Source organism: Halichoeres trimaculatus, unplaced genomic scaffold (assembly GCF_033239565.1).
Source record: "Halichoeres trimaculatus isolate MK-OKI-2021-1 unplaced genomic scaffold, fHalTri1.1 fHalTri1_scaffold_5, whole genome shotgun sequence".
Classification (NCBI taxonomy): domain Eukaryota; kingdom Metazoa; phylum Chordata; class Actinopteri; order Labriformes; family Labridae; genus Halichoeres; species Halichoeres trimaculatus.
Window position 1 is genome coordinate 4,398,687 of NW_027437183.1, and position 15,711 is coordinate 4,414,397.

Genomic DNA, 15,711 nt, shown 5'->3' on the forward strand with positions numbered 1-15,711 from the left:
TCCTTTTCCTCACCTTATGGGGAAACATCTGGTCTTGCACTAGTTAGCATTGACATGCTACAGGGGGCTAACAGCTGATTTCACATGTAAACAAGGCAGCCATGGTTACATGTAGGATCTCCAGTCAAAACTAGGAGCAAAAATTGTAAAAACATCACTGAAGACGCAAAAAGTTTGGTGTCCATGACCAACAAATGAGCCATTCAAAGTAGTGACCCACTCTAAATACAAAGATGACAAAATTGCAAGAAAACTGGAAACACACGTGCTTGACAGATGATTAATTCTTTGTTTCCTTTCTGCAGACCGCTGTCGACGATGAGCCCCTTCCTGTTACACTCAGCCACAGACAGCGACGCAGACGTGGCATCTGGCGACAGTGTGAGTCTGGCTCGTACCATAAGTAAGGACAGCCTGGCGTCCAACGTCACCTCTGTTACTCCCAAACACCAGACGCCCGTCCAGCAGCCTCAGCAGGCGCCCGTGCGCAGAGTCAACGGCCACGGGCTCCTGGGGAATGTCAACGTGGAGGATGAAGAAGAAACTCTGGTGGCAGCCGTCAGAACTGAGAGTTCTGTCGTCTCTAAACGAGGTGACGGGACGCAGGCAGCTGCCCCTGTGGGACTCAAACCCTCCACAGAGCCTGAAACAGATAGCTTTTACCTAGAACCGCTGATGCCTGCCGTGCTCAAAACGGCCAAAGAGAAGTCTGTATGCCTCAACAAGGAGGAGGAGAGTGGTGAGGGGCCCCGCTCTTCAGGGAGGGGCTCTCTGCGGAGAGGAGATGGATCTACATCTGCTGTTCGTAGGAAAGCTCCCAGCATCCTGAACCAGACCTTTCCCCCTCCTGGTGAGGAGGCTGGACTGCTGGAGGAGCCTCCACAGAGCCAGGACGGTTTCAGGCCCATCGTTAGCAGCAGTGTGGAGCCCACGTCCAGAGAGCCAGCTGGGGGCTTCTACCTGCACTCAGACTCAGAAGAACCAAAGTGTGGCCCAGGTCTGGACGCTGACCTGGGAGACCTAGATGAAGAGGAAGAGGACCTGGATGAAGCTGTTACCACTAAAGACCCAAACTGGCGCAGGAAAGCCTTTAACGAGGAGGACGAAGAAGAAGAATCAGCCAAACTCCAAGAGGACATGAATGTGAAAGAGCACGAGGACAAAGACATGAACGGCGGGAGTGGGCGCTCCAGCCCGTGTCTCAGCGGACACTCCCAGGCCAGCAGCATGGCCAGCGGCAGCATCCGCATGACCTCATTCGCTGAGCGTAAAGCCCAGCAGCAGCGCTTCGGCAGCAACCACGACCTGCGCTCCAGTGCCTCCAGCTCGCAGAGGACCACGCCGGATGGCTCAGAAAGCAGCGGGCCCCTGGCGTCCTCCTGGAGGCTGAAAAGAGACCAGAGCCCCTCCTCACCTTTGGGAGGATTTGCTCGATCGGGCGACGGGATGGGCGGCGCGAATGTTCTTGCTTCTGAGCTTGTCCAGCTTCGAATGCAGCTGGAGGAGAAGCGGCGTGCCATTGAGCACCAGAAGAAGAAGATGGAGGTGCTGTCAGCGAGGCAGAGGCAGAAGCTGGGAAAAGCGGCTTTTCTGCACATCGTGAAGAAAGGTGGAGGCAAGAGCGACACGTTACCCAACCCGCTCAAAGCTGACATCTCCAAAGACGAGCAGGGAGGGGAGAAAGGGCCAAGCAAAGATGACATGTGCGTAGAAGCCCTGAAGGGGGACAAAGAGGTGCAGGGACCCCCCCCACCTGGTGCCTTAGAAGCAGACAGGAAAGGAAACAGCGGCAGCTTCTACCTGGATGAAGAGTTGGACCTGAACGAGTGCAGCCGCTCCATCGAGCTGCTGAACGACGCCATCGGCAGCATCCAGCAGCAGATGATGCAGCTGTCCCTGCAGCAGGAGATGCTGATGAAGCAGAATGTACAGTCCCCGCCTGGCGCAGCTCCGCTGCCGCTCTCCAGCGACAAAAACAATGACGCCAAAGCTGGAGGGAGCTACCACTATGTGGAGCACGTCTCAAGCACAGGCACCACCTCCACCAGGAAACCCCCCAAGCTCAGCTCAGGCAGGAGCTCCAGGTCCAAACCATCAGAGCTTAAAATAGCCAAGGAGCAGAGCAGGCAGGCTTCCAGGACCCTGACCCCCACCCAGAGCGGGTCAGACACAGTCCCACATGGGAGGCAGTTAACTGGGGGCAGGTCCCCCAGGACGGAGCAACCCGACAGCCCCAGAAACCCCACAGCAGCAGCAGCAGAGACAATCGACAAACCGGGCTCTGGACACGTTCGAAGCGCCACCTACAGGCTGCGTGATGAAGCCAACGTGCGCCTCCCGACCCGGGTGGACCTGACGGTCTTGGAAGTGTCCTTCGACGAGAGCCAGTCCAGCAACAAGAAGGAGTCTGAGCTCAACACCTCAGACGTTTCAGGGAAAGACAGTCAACCAGCGGAGGAGGCGCAGCGCAGCAAAGCCCACCTGATCGAGGTGGACCTGTCGGACCTGAAGGCCCCAGACGAGGAGGAGGGCGCTGAGGACAGGACGACCGAGGGGGACGATGGAGAGCAGAAATCAGGCCTCGGCTTTTTCTTCAAGGTGAAGCCTTCACACCTGATATTTTGTTGTTTTACTGCCAGACAAAGAGAAGACTGTTGAAACTGTCTCCTAACCAGGTGATTTTGATTATTTTTTCATTGACAGGATGATCAGAAAGCTGAGGATGAGCTCGCTAAGAAGAGAGCAGCGTTTTTACTGAAGCAGCAGAAGAAAGCCGAAGAGGCTCGAATCCGTAAACAACAGCTGGAAGCAGAGTCTGAGCTCAAACGAGACGAGGCCAGGTAGCTTTCTCTGCTGACATCATAACTCTGCTAACAGGTTTTTCTCCGTAGGATGATGAAATGAATGTTTGGTCTCTTGCAGACGGAAGGCCGAAGAGGACCGCCTGCGCAAAGAAGAGGAGAAGACACGGCGGGAGCTGATCAAACAGGAGTATCTGCGCAGGAAGCAGCAGGAGATGTTTGAAGAACAAGGCCTGGTGAAGCCCAAAACGCCCAAACCGAAGCAGAAACACAGACCCAAGTCCGTCTTCAGAGAGGAGTCCTCCAGCGACAATTTCTCCAAGTGCTCTTCCACACGTAAGATCTTAAGACTCGACACGATCTGTCACAATATGTCCTCATTGAAAGATCGTGTGATTATCAACAACAGACCCCAGAGAGCAATCCAAACACACAACTGTCACTTGATGTTTATAGCTGCATTATCCGTGGACACTTACCAGACTGTGACAGACCAGGACGTAAACGTGTGTCATTAAATCAGAAACCCTCCCAGACCAAAAAGAGCACACAGACTGCTGAGTCTGAGACCAGGTTCATGATAAAAGAACCAGAAAACTACATCCAGAGAACTTCACCAAATCAGAATATTAATGGTTGAGTATTTCAGGGTTAATAGACTTATTTCCTCTCTATATTGAGTTCATGTTTGTTCATATTCTCAGCCCCAAACCAACTTTTCATTAAATAAGCAAAGTTAAATCTGTATTTTAAATGTCAGCAGTTAATATTGCTTGTTTGTGGTCAAACCTGGTTAACTGAGGTTGGATAAAGACAGGAAAATTACACACCCCGGACGTCGCTGGTGTTTCACTGTAAAGTGTGACCCTGTTAACTGGTGCCTTTTGGCTGTTAATCACTGATACTGTCCTGAGAGTTACCGGTTAGCATGGTCACTATTAACTCCAAAACATTGGTTGCTCTGTTACGATCAAAACATGATAGACGTCTCTGTTGTGTTGTATCGTTTCTGACAACTGACCATGGAGCAGCCGTTCATTTTGATGCTGATAACAGGTTGAATTTAGTGTTTAAAAAACGCTATCTCGTCTGAATGAATAGAGCTAAACACTGCTTCTGTGGTTAAGATGTGTGTGCAATTTTATGACATAGACTGATAATCCCTCTGAAAGTCATGATACTATACGATATGGCGTGGCAACAGCATACAACACATCTGGTCTTGATACAATAAAACAAGATATTTCAGGATGTAAAGCAACACGTCTTGGTTAGTGCTGTCAGGCGATTAAAAATTAATCTAATTAATTACAGGGTTTGTAAATAATCTATTCAACCCCATTTTAATGTCATATCTTCTTAAGGTTTTTTGGATCAAAAACAGGAAGAAAGACATAAAAGATGAGGGTCCACTCTTCTTAGGTAGTTTTGGTGTTTACATAGTCAGAGAAACAAGATTATTTGAGTCTTGAAAGATCGTTCAAGATACTCTGGAAATGGCTGGGAGCCAATGAGTTAACCTGTGTTAACTTATTTATTTTATAACGCATTTATTTGCGGTGTAATTAATAATCTAATTAATCATTCAAGTACAGCACTAGTCTTGATATGACACAATTTGACACAAAACCCAACATGTCACGGTGTGATAGGATATGTTACAACACTTCCAACACAGCTTGTCGCAAAATGTCAACAAAACTTGATATCACACTGTATGACACGACACTTACACATATCACACATCACAGGACATACCATACAACATGTCACATTACGACACAAGTGATAATACAGCATAGTACCATAAGACACAACATGTTGGATATGACACAATATCACCAAATACGTCACTGAGCGATACGACATGATGCTATATGACACATTGCGTCACAACACGTTGTGATATGGCGCATCAATTTTACATCCATTTTTTGCATCAATTTTTACCCCGTAGTCACACGTTCTTTTGCCACATGCAACTTCCCCGCACCTACTTAAGGAGGTTTTAGCTATAAGTTCACATATTGAGAAACTTTTTCCACTTTTTGTAGCAGATAAATGAATGTGTTCTACTTGTTTCATGTAGCAGACAACCTGAGCAACGCCCAGTCAGGCTCCAGTCTATCCCTCGCCTCTGCCGCGACCAACGAAGCCGACAGCGTCAACTCTGGAGGGGCTGGATCCCAGCGGTAAATTACTGACAACTCGTTTTGAAGATTATTGTTGTAAATTACGTTCCAGCTCTTCCTTCTTTGGTCTCATCACTTCTTCATCTTTCAGCTGTGACTCTGTCGAGTCGTTTCCAGGCAGCAGGAACAACAGTCGAGCTGCAGAGAGAGACTGGGACAACGGCTCCACTGCATCCTCCATCACCTCCATGGCTGAATACACCGGTGAGCTCATTTGATTTACTTCCCCCTGTTACTGTCAGATACATCTGTCGCTGTGTTTTCATGTTTGGTGACACAGCATTAATGTCAGGTCTGCTGTCGTCTCTGAACAAAAAAAATAGATCCTAGTTATCTGTCCCAGTGTTGTGTAACATAAACCTGTAGAGCCTCTAAGTTAATCCACAGTCATCCCTCTCGCTGTTTATCTCCTCTCCTGTCACGTGTTACATCATTTTTATGTCTTTTCCTTCATTAAGGTCCCAAACTCTTCAAGGAGCCCAGTGCCAAGTCCAACAAGCCAATCATCCACAACGCAATCTCTCACTGCTGCCTGGCTGGAAAGGTCAACGAGCCGCAGAAGAACCAGATCCTAGAGGTCAGTAACCCGACTCCAGACTTTAGACTTTCATTTTGGATTGTACTACGACATCTTGTACTATATTTCTCAGCATAACCCAGAAAGAAACAGACAGTACCAGAAACAGAGCTAGGTAAACATACTTCACCAATATTATCCAGTCAATTGATAATTGACTTCTTTGTGAGATTTTTACTGTAGGTTCGTGTAAATTTAGTTGTTTTTTCTTTGTAAGGCACAGTATAAGCTTAGTCCTCCAAAGTTTTTTGTGCTGTTGGTGGGATGGGATTTTCTTGAGGCTTTTACTGTGTCAAAACGAAACAAAACAAAACAAAATTGAAAAAAAAAATGATAATGATAATTAAAAAAATATATATTGTTGGGGGGGGGGCATACAACACGTCATGATACAACACCACACAGTATGACACCACTTATAATGATACAATATGATGTCACAATATGTCATGACATACCACGACTTGAAATATGACCATAGACTGTATAATAACTGTACGTAGTCTCCCTGACGTCACTCGTCTGTTTCTAAAATAGATTTTGAAGCAGATTGGCTACCGTGGCCATAATAAAAATGGGTGGGCTTTGAGTCTCTACACTAACAGCTTTAGGACACTCATAAGTCACGTGAACTGAGCTCTGATTAGGTGAACTTGCAATCTTAATATCTTCTAAACTGCAGAGAGAAAATCACCCCCCGTCAAGTGTGTGCTGATAGTGAATTTAGCGACTTAGACAGGAGACATTTTTTATACCAGGCTGTAAACAGATTAATTTCTGCTTTGAAAACAGCTTTTTTTTGGCTTGGTGTGTTTATGACTTCCTGTACTTCCTGAGCCAGCCTCAAGTGGTCACTCGAGAAACAGCAGATTTTAGCACTTCTGCTTCGTTTTGTAGTTTTATATCGGAGGTTGCTGCTTAGATACGGCATCCGAGATATGATACGATGTGATACAACACCATACAGTCTATCACAATATAAAACATATCTATAAAATATGACACAACATCATACAGTTAGACACAGTACTAAATCGTCCAACATGTCACATTGTGGTATGATACAAAACAACACACAAAGACTCCTACTACAACGTGATATGACAAGACTAAGGCTGGATACCCAGCTTCAGTTCTTTTATGGCACCAACCAAAACGCTTTGGCAGTGTTGAGTATCAAAACATGCTTCATCTTTTCGTTCCAAGTTTTAGAGCTCAAAGAGTTAATCACGTGATCAAGATCTTATAATGCCATTGGTGATTGGCTGTAACATCACAGGTGGTTGCGGCATGAAGGTTGTTGCCAAGTTAGCAGCTCTGTTGCTGTATTTGGTGACATTTAAGACCCCTCTTACGTCTTTTTTTTTGTTGAAAAAGGCGACTACCAACAAATCCAGCGACTTTTCTAGAGTTTGGAAACTGACGTGAAAGCATGTATTGATCTCCACCACGCCCTGCTTCTCAGCGAGCTGCGCTGGGCTCAGTGCTGAGCTCCTCCCTTATCTAAAACATTCAGAGTCCAATTGGTTTGGTTAGCATGATTGCAAGTGTGCCGTGCTCAGGCACAATTCACTTCATTGCAGCATTGGCACGCTTCAGAGAGGTGTGCTGTTTACACTTCATGCACGAGCACAAGCAAGCAGACAGCATGTATGAACCATGATATATGCTGCAGCCTGAGAAGACATCTGTACACAAATGAATCACGCTTACACTTGTCTCTTTTGGCCATTTTTGGCAGTCCCAACCCTGAATAAAGGATTATTTGGTCAAAAAAAATAGAAGAAAGTTTATTTACAGTTAGAAACATATATATGGTGCACTCAGTATTTTCTGACCTGTGACTTGTTTGCAACTGTTTTTTTTGCAGAGGCAATTATTTGTTTTTATTTTAATAAGAAAACTGCTCAGATGGAAAAATACTACAGCTGAAAACCAAGAGTCAAGATTTGTACCGTAATTTGTAACGTTGTTTCCTTTTTTGTTAAAATTGACTTCATAAAATTGGTACCAAAAAAGTGTCACTCAGAAACCAGTGTCGAAGTGAAGGTATCAAAGATTTCTGAACATTACCCAGCCCTAGGTACGACTTTTGAGTCAAGATATGACACGATGACACAGTATGAAATAGCACAATATGACATGACATTCCCATACAATTGGACACGGTACATGTCATGGTACGATGTGATACGACACATTATATGAACGAGACAGGATGTGACACATTACCACACAAATGATAGTCAATATTAAAAACAATAAAATAAGTTTCCTTAAAAACTTTGGTTTGACAAAGCTTTCTCTGTGTTTATCTTTGTTCCTCCAGGAGTTGGAGAAGTGCGAGTCCAACCACCTGATGATCCTGTTTCGTGACGGCGGCTGTCAGTTCCGGGCGCTCTACTCCTACTTCCCTGACACCGAGGAGATCCACAAACTGACGGGAACGGGACCCAAGAGCATCAGCAAGAAGATGATCGACAAGCTGTACAAGTACAGCTCGGACCGTAAGCAATTCACCGTCATCCCTGCCAAGACTGTGTCGGTCAGCGTGGACGCTCTGACCATCCACAACCACCTGTGGCAGGCCAAGCGAGCGACTGTGCCAAAGAAGAGCGGGAAATAACAGGCTGGTTAGAAACCCTCGTGTCGTCCGGATCATTCTCTCCTCATCTCGCTTGTTTCCTGAATAGACTGCATCGAAGCCCACAGACAAGCTCAACGCCATGCTCGGCTTGGAAACGAAACCACAGGCCACAACTTTAGGACGTAGAGAAGGGAAAAGGTGTGTGTGTGTGTGTGTGTGTGTTTCTGGTGCTTGCTCCTAAAGAGGAATGCCGGCTGAATCTGCTTCGTCTTCTTCCTGTGATCTCAGTGCGATCTGTTCAGGTTGCCGTCTGATTTTTTTTACGACGACCACAACTCGAGCATGTGGCTTTCTTTTCCTCTCATGCGTGGTGGATCATTTTTTTACATGAAGTATTTATTAGTTCAGCACTGTCACGGTCAAGAGCTCAGCTGCAGCACTTAACTCCTTCAACTCCTCTCCTTCGTTGGACGAATCGGGACTAGAGGAGAGGGGACGTCTGGGGGGGGAACAATCCGGAAGAAAGGGATCTTTGTTACAACCCTTTAGGACTCAACAATCCTCTTCCTGCGTGGACATCGAGACACCGAGTTTGCCTCACCAGGGATCTTCAAAAACCCGCTGCTCTGAACTGTCGTCTTCTTTCGTCCTCGGGACATCTTCTGGCCTTTCACGCATCGTGGTACTATCGTCTATTTATTCAATCGCTTTTTAAATCGTGTAGCACTGGATCTGTGTACAGCAAAAAAAAACGTAAAAAAAATCTTAACCACTTTTATTTGAGATGTTTTTTTTTCCTGAGGGTGCTAAAAGAGGGTACAAAAATGATGCTTCTTCTCTTTCTTTTAGCGTTTTTGTTTTCTTGAATAAAGCGACGTGAGTTTGAGCTGATGTTATGTGTTTTCATCATAACGAGATTTCTCTGATGTTTAGAGCTTAGCTGTGTTTTCTCCACTGGGCACTCTTGAATTGTCCTGTATAAAGGTGCACTCATGAACACGTGTCGGCGGCTTCTGTCATGCAATGTAACCCCGCTTCCTTCCTCCCTTCCTTCCTTCCTCCCTTCCTTCAGTGTTTTGTCAGCCTGTCCCATCTTTACCACGCGAGCAGCACACACACAGACACACACACTCTCATTGTGAAGAGTGTTCCCGTGCTGCTGCTGCTGCTGCGTTCGACAGTATTTGATATATCACAGCGGGGGGGTTTCTGTGTGTGGTTCGACTCTGTTCCAACATTAAAGAACATTCCTCCAAGGTGTGGACAAACACTGCCACGTCGTCTCTTCTCTCTGTCTGTCTCTCTTCAAAGTGCTTTCTAGAAAAACCGTTTGTTGGCCTCGAGAACAACCCGAAGTGTTGCACGAGCACTTTACTTCCTGTTTGTTTGGGGAAACCAATCAGTAACTCTGCTGTAGTGCACGCCGTTAATCGTGGAAACGAAAGCAAACGCTAAGATTAAAAAAAACTGACATGACTCCACTGATATGATACTACTGCTGTCTCCAAAAACAAACAGAATACTTGATTTCTCATTTGCTGCATTTGGACTTGTTTTTGGGTGGCAGATCTTTACATGTACGTGTGTATTTTTATGTTTACTAAAAGATTGTATCGGCATTTGGTCACCATTTTTGTTACACTAGTGTACTTTTCATCCTTGTTGATTTTTATCTTTGATCCCATGCCATCTATTTATTTTACAAATGGAAGCACTGAAACAGAATAAATTTTCAAGTGAATAAAAGTCACATTTTTCATTTTTATTCTTTTGTCACAACTTCATCCGTCCATTTTTTCAGACTCACTGTTTGTTTTCTTTGTTTGGTTTCAGACACCGCACTGAATTATGGGTAGATCACACTGTAAAAGCTGAAATCTAAGCAAGACTTCATGTTTTATTTCACTTTATTATTATTTTGAGTATAAATTTCCTGGTTTTCACACGATGGGTAAAAATGATTGGAAAAAATACCTAACGTGAGATTTTGTTTGTTATAGGTGGAGTTGAATTGATCCAAAACATTGGTGGAGTTTATTTTAACAAGAATCCTGGAAAAAACAAAAACTTTGGTTTCAAACTCGAAAACCTTCAATAACACAGACTGAGTTGATTGGATAAAATATACATGGAAAGTTCATTGAAATACAAACTAAGCAAAATTTTTGTATATGTATTTCATCAGATGGAGTTTATCAATTAAAAACAAAGTGTGAACCCTGTAAATTGCCAAAACTAAAACATTTTATCGAATACAGTTAATCGGATTAAAAACGTAGTTGGAGTTCATTGAAATACGAACCAATGAGACTTCAAACTACGAAATTCTGTACTATACTGTTGACATTAATCTGATCGAAAAAAAGTTTGTTAAAGTTTGTTAAATTCTAAAACCAACAAATCGCCAAAATAAGATTTAACTTGAGAGTGTCGTATACGTATGATGTTGACCAGATTTTGAATGTAGGCGTAGATAAAGTACATTTTAACAAGAACCTTACAAATTTCAAAAATCAAGCTTCGAACTTAAAAATTGTCCATAACATACAGACTAAGTCATACATACATAAAAAAAACACAAGGCATTTTCGTTAAAATACGAATGAATTGAATTACCTAAACCTAACTCAAAAACTTGTCAGTGTGAACAGATGGAGTTGACTGAATAAAAAAAAAAAAAGGTCAAGTTGGTTAAAAACATTAGCATTACAGTCCAACCAATACATCCACCACGGGGCATCAGCCCAGAGCCAAAAGTTTATGACAACGAATCTCAAAAACAAGCATGGCGACCGTGGAGACAGTATTAGTAATGTTTTGTTTGCATAAAGGATTAAAACAGAGGCAGCATTGAAGCATGCCATGGTCGGTGTGGCTGTTAAATACATCACGAAAGTCCCGCCCTTGTTATTTCTTTTTCGTGTCTCACTAAAGCTTTATATCAGGTAGTAACAACAACATTGCCCCCACAGTTTCCAGTAGTATTGCTCTGTTTGGTGCGTATCTGTAAGCTTCATGGAAACAAGCAGAAATACAGATGAAATGAGCGCAAAGCACAGACAGAAGGCTCCGTATCCGTACGTAACGTTGAGCATAAATGGGCCTTAAGAATATGAGACAATATGAAAGTGTGAAAATCTGCTGTTTCTCAAGTGTCCACTTGAGGTTGGTATACCAGAAGTCACAAAAACACCAAGCCAAAAAAAGCGGTTTTAAAAGCAGAAATTAACCTATTTACAGCCTGGTTCAAAAAGCGTCTTCTGTCTGAGTGGCTAATCTTACTGTCGCCACACACTGTACGGGGTGAATTTTTTTATAACTCAGCAGTTCAGAGGATATTAAGATTGCAAGCTTTCCCAATCAGAGGCACAGCTCAGGCTCATGTGACAGTTGGATGCCCTATAGCTGTACTTGAAACCCCCGTCACTTCCAATATTGCCACAATAGCTGATCTGCTTCAAAAGTCTGTTTCAGAAACAGGCGGGCAATGTCGGTGAGACCACGTCCATTTATCATACAGTTTATGGTTAAATAAGAACCCCGTACAATTGCCAAAATAAGACCCAACTGGAGTATTGATTTGATAAAAAAATGTAGGCAATGTTTGTTCAAAATGAACCCCCTGAATTGCAAAACTCATACTGTAAATCACCAACAGCCTCCAACATCAAACAAGAAATTTTTTCAAAATATAGACCAACTTGATCAGATAAAAAAAAAACATTGGTAAAGTTTGCAAAATTGTAAAACTTTCAAATCACCAAAATCTGGCATTCAACTAGAAAACTGTCAAGAATACTCATGGAGTTAGTCAGATGAGAAACGTCGGTGAAGACTGTTGAAATGGGAATCCTGCAATTCGCCAAAATCAACCACACAAATGTGCAGAATTTAACAGATCTAAAACGCAGATGAAGTTCATGAATATAGGAAACTTGTACATCAAAAAAGTTTTAATTCTTTGAGAAAATTGTCTGTTACACTGATTGGATAAAAACCTGGTTTGACTTCGTTAAAATGTGAATCCAGCAAATCGCCAAAATCATATGTCCAACAAGAAAATGATCCAGAATTTAGACAGTTTACCAGGTTAAAAACGTAGGATAATATTGTCAAAATTTACCCTGCAAATTGCCAAAATTTGAAATTTAACTAGAAAGTTGTCTAGCAAACAAACTGAACCGATCAGATAAACAAGTAGGTGAAATTCGTAAAACCACGAACTCTGCTAATCACCAGATTCAGACATTGAAGTAGAATTTCTGAGCTTCCTGTTTGGATTACACCATGATGATAATAGACTTTTTTGTAGGTCTTTGCATGATTTGCACAAAAACACACCTGTAGGATTATCCAACAAGCTTAAATTTCAGTAATGTAGGGGGCGCTGTAGAGCAAATTTTTTTGGAGGCATCCTAAAGTAGCTCGAATAAACTCATGGGTCAAACTCTTGCTTAGATTTCAGTTTTTGTCAGTTTTTGACGTCACGTTAGATTTTCCTTTTCCATGTTTCCTTCCTACAGCAGACAACGCTGCGTCTCTTCTCAGGAATCTCTCTCTGCTCACCTCCTGTGACTGACACTCATGACTCAAAACAAAAACACCTGACTGACCTGACTCTGAGTCTAATCTAAGCAGCAAACATCTCGAGGCCTCCTAACGTCTCACGCTTCACAACCCAACTGTGACCGCTGCTTCAGCGCCTGAACGCCAACACTGATAACCATGGCGAGCTCTGATCTGCCATGACAACAGTGTTTCCTTTTCACACCTGCTGCTTCAGGTGATCACAAGACCCTCAAACCGTCGCTGCGGCTGGAGTTCAAGCTCGCCATCGCTCGCCATGAAGGGTAAGAGATGAAATCTGGAGAAGACGATAAAATGTTTGAGTCAAATGTGATCTGTGAGTCTGTCTCTCCACAGCTGTGACCATTCTGCTCCTGTGTCTGATCAACGTGAGGCTGAGCTGGTCCTGTTTTGGAGAGGGACAGGTTTTGGTCTGCCTGGACGTCCTGCAAGGTGAGGACTTCAAGGTCAATCAGGGTTTATTTAAAGAGCACGTTAAAACTGGTGAAGTCGATCAAAGTGCCTTAAAGTCTAACAGATGGGTTAAAAATGTTTGAAAGTAAAAACTGAGAATGATTTGGTGGTAATCTGAATAAATGATGATGAACTTCTTTGTTGATGCAGATTTTTTTAAAGGTTTACAGAGTTTTGACCGGCAGATAAAACAGGATCCTCTGAGAGCAAAAAAACATCAAACATGAACAAAAGCAGGTGAAATAAAGTCAGAAGACAGGAGGCAAGTTAGGACAGATTTATCTAAGCTGCACATTTTAGACACAAAGGCGACTCTGTGAGCATTAAACAAATAAAAAAATATCAAAAGGAGGGTCGAGCAGCTGAGGCCGACGCCCCGTATTCAGAGGATACTGTTTAACCTCTGCCACATGTCTGCGCCCGCTACACCCCCCTCACTTCCTGTCACTCTTTAGCTGTCAGGTCGTGGATAATAATGGGTAAAAAATTCATCAGTTAAACTGAAAGAGAATATAAGATGAAAGTTTTGCAAAAATTATCTCTGCTGTAAGAGCAGATTCAAACTACAGGAAAGGAAAAGAGCATGTCGATTGTTTTTTGTTATTATTATAATTAATTATAACAATATACGATACTATAATGAATAATTATATTCTATTACATAATATATTAAATAAATGTATATTATATTAATAATTATAGTATTAAAGTAATAATTAAAATAATCACATGTTTTTATTTATTTTTATTATTAATATTTTTTTAATATTATTATCATTATCATTATCACATTATTATTATTATTATAAATATTATTTTTAAGTTATTTCTGTTTGGAACTCAAACTTACTTCAAAGCAGTTCCAGTTTGAGGAAGCAACAAGCTGCATCATTACATTTAATATTAATGACAATAATAATAATAATAACAATAACAATAATAATAATAATAATAATAATAGTAATAATTATAATGATTATCATTACTAAAGCAATTATTACACTTTTAATTTTAGTTCACTTAATTTATATATTTTTAAAATATTGTTACAAATTGCTTCACAAATCAAAATAAACAGTAAAAGACAAATACAAGAGTGAGAGTGAGAATTTGCAGAATCCATAAAATCAACCAAAGAGAATAAAACAATATGTTAAGGCTAAAGACTACCAGCATATAAAAGGAATTTAACATAAGAAAAATAAAACCAACACAAAATTTAAAAAAAATGAAGATCCTGTCTTTGAATAAATAAAATTAAAAAAAAAAAAAGCTTCAAGGATTAAAACAGGCTCAGCTAAAATCTCCTGTAAAATTAAATCAGTGTGTTAACAGGTCTCTCTTTGGTTAATCAATTACTTTTTGTAATACTGATAATTTTATGGCAAAAAGTTGAAAGCAGCATTGCTCTCTCCCTGTTGCAGTTCAGGTAAAATTTCTGAACAAGCTCCAGATGTTTCATAGTTTCACTTTTTATAAATTTCTGTTCAGAGACCCTCACAGTTTTAGAAATAAAAGTCTGGATGAGCCTCTGAGCTCAGACAAGACGAGCAACATCAAACATTTAAAAATATTGTGGATTTCAATTAAAAAAAAAAAAAAGTTGAATGCTCTTTAGACTAAAAAAAGAGAGTATTCAAGAGAGTTTCTGCATTTTCTGAGCTTATCCAGAAATGATGATGTAATACAAAACATCACCACTAGATGGCAGCAGAAACCAGACTGTAGAGCTGCTCTGAGACCAAACACAAAGGGGTAACTTAATGTTAAACTACTTAAAGGATTATTCCACTGCAAAAACAGAAACCTATGTAAAGAAGTTTGACTATATTTAAGCAGGAGCCGTCGTTTGGCAACAGAACACATGACGGAAATAAATTCATCACACGTTGGAGGTCTAGGACTAAAACAGTGACAGTAAATATACTATTTCCAAGTTGGACAGTGTGCAAAATATCTATTTTTTTTATCTTTGAGCTGAATGTGGCTTATATTAAGTCTTACAAGACAAAAATGTCTTAAGCTGATTTTTTGTGGCATTTTTTTGTGGCTGTTGTTCTGGTGACCAAGGAAGTCTCTCCTGTATGCTTGAGGTAAATTGCGCTCTGGACTCTACGAGACAGCTTTTTTATGAAATGAAGGCAGAAGTCTTAGTGACATAAAACAAATGAATAAATTAATGAAAGAAACTAAGTTAAGAAGGTTTCCTGTGATCAGAAGATGATAAAAGTCAGTAACTGGCAGATTTCTCCTGCTCCTCTTCCAGGTTTCATTCCAGGTTTTTCCTCCCTGGTCATCGCCATGAAGGACGTCGGGGTCTTAAACTCGAGCGTCCTCCACAGTGACGCCCTCTCCTCCGTAACCAAGCTCAGGTTTGAAGGCGCCGGCATCACAGGGATCTCTACGGGCGCCTTCAGATCCCTCCAGAACCTCACAGCTCTCAGTCTGATCCTGAACCAGCTCACAGACATCGACCCGAGCTGGTTCAGTCGTCCTGGAGTCCTCAGTGAGCTC

At 42.2% G+C, this 15,711-nt stretch overlaps 1 protein-coding gene across 3 annotated transcripts in view; it reads left to right on the forward strand.

The window, feature by feature from the left end:
* camsap1b (calmodulin regulated spectrin-associated protein 1b) overlaps positions 1-9,883 on the forward strand; it is a 41,380-nt gene extending 31,497 nt beyond the window's left edge. For all 3 annotated transcript variants that reach the window (XM_074669740.1, XM_074669741.1, XM_074669742.1), the window contains 7 exons: positions 306-2,598; positions 2,704-2,840; positions 2,923-3,137; positions 4,891-4,993; positions 5,085-5,197; positions 5,452-5,570; positions 7,900-9,883. In XM_074669740.1, the coding sequence (XP_074525841.1) occupies positions 306-2,598; positions 2,704-2,840; positions 2,923-3,137; positions 4,891-4,993; positions 5,085-5,197; positions 5,452-5,570; positions 7,900-8,196 (3,277 nt within the window). In that variant the 3' untranslated portion in view covers positions 8,197-9,883. The remainder of the gene's footprint in view (positions 1-305; positions 2,599-2,703; positions 2,841-2,922; positions 3,138-4,890; positions 4,994-5,084; positions 5,198-5,451; positions 5,571-7,899) is intronic.
* Positions 9,884-15,711: the final 5,828 nt, after the last annotated feature.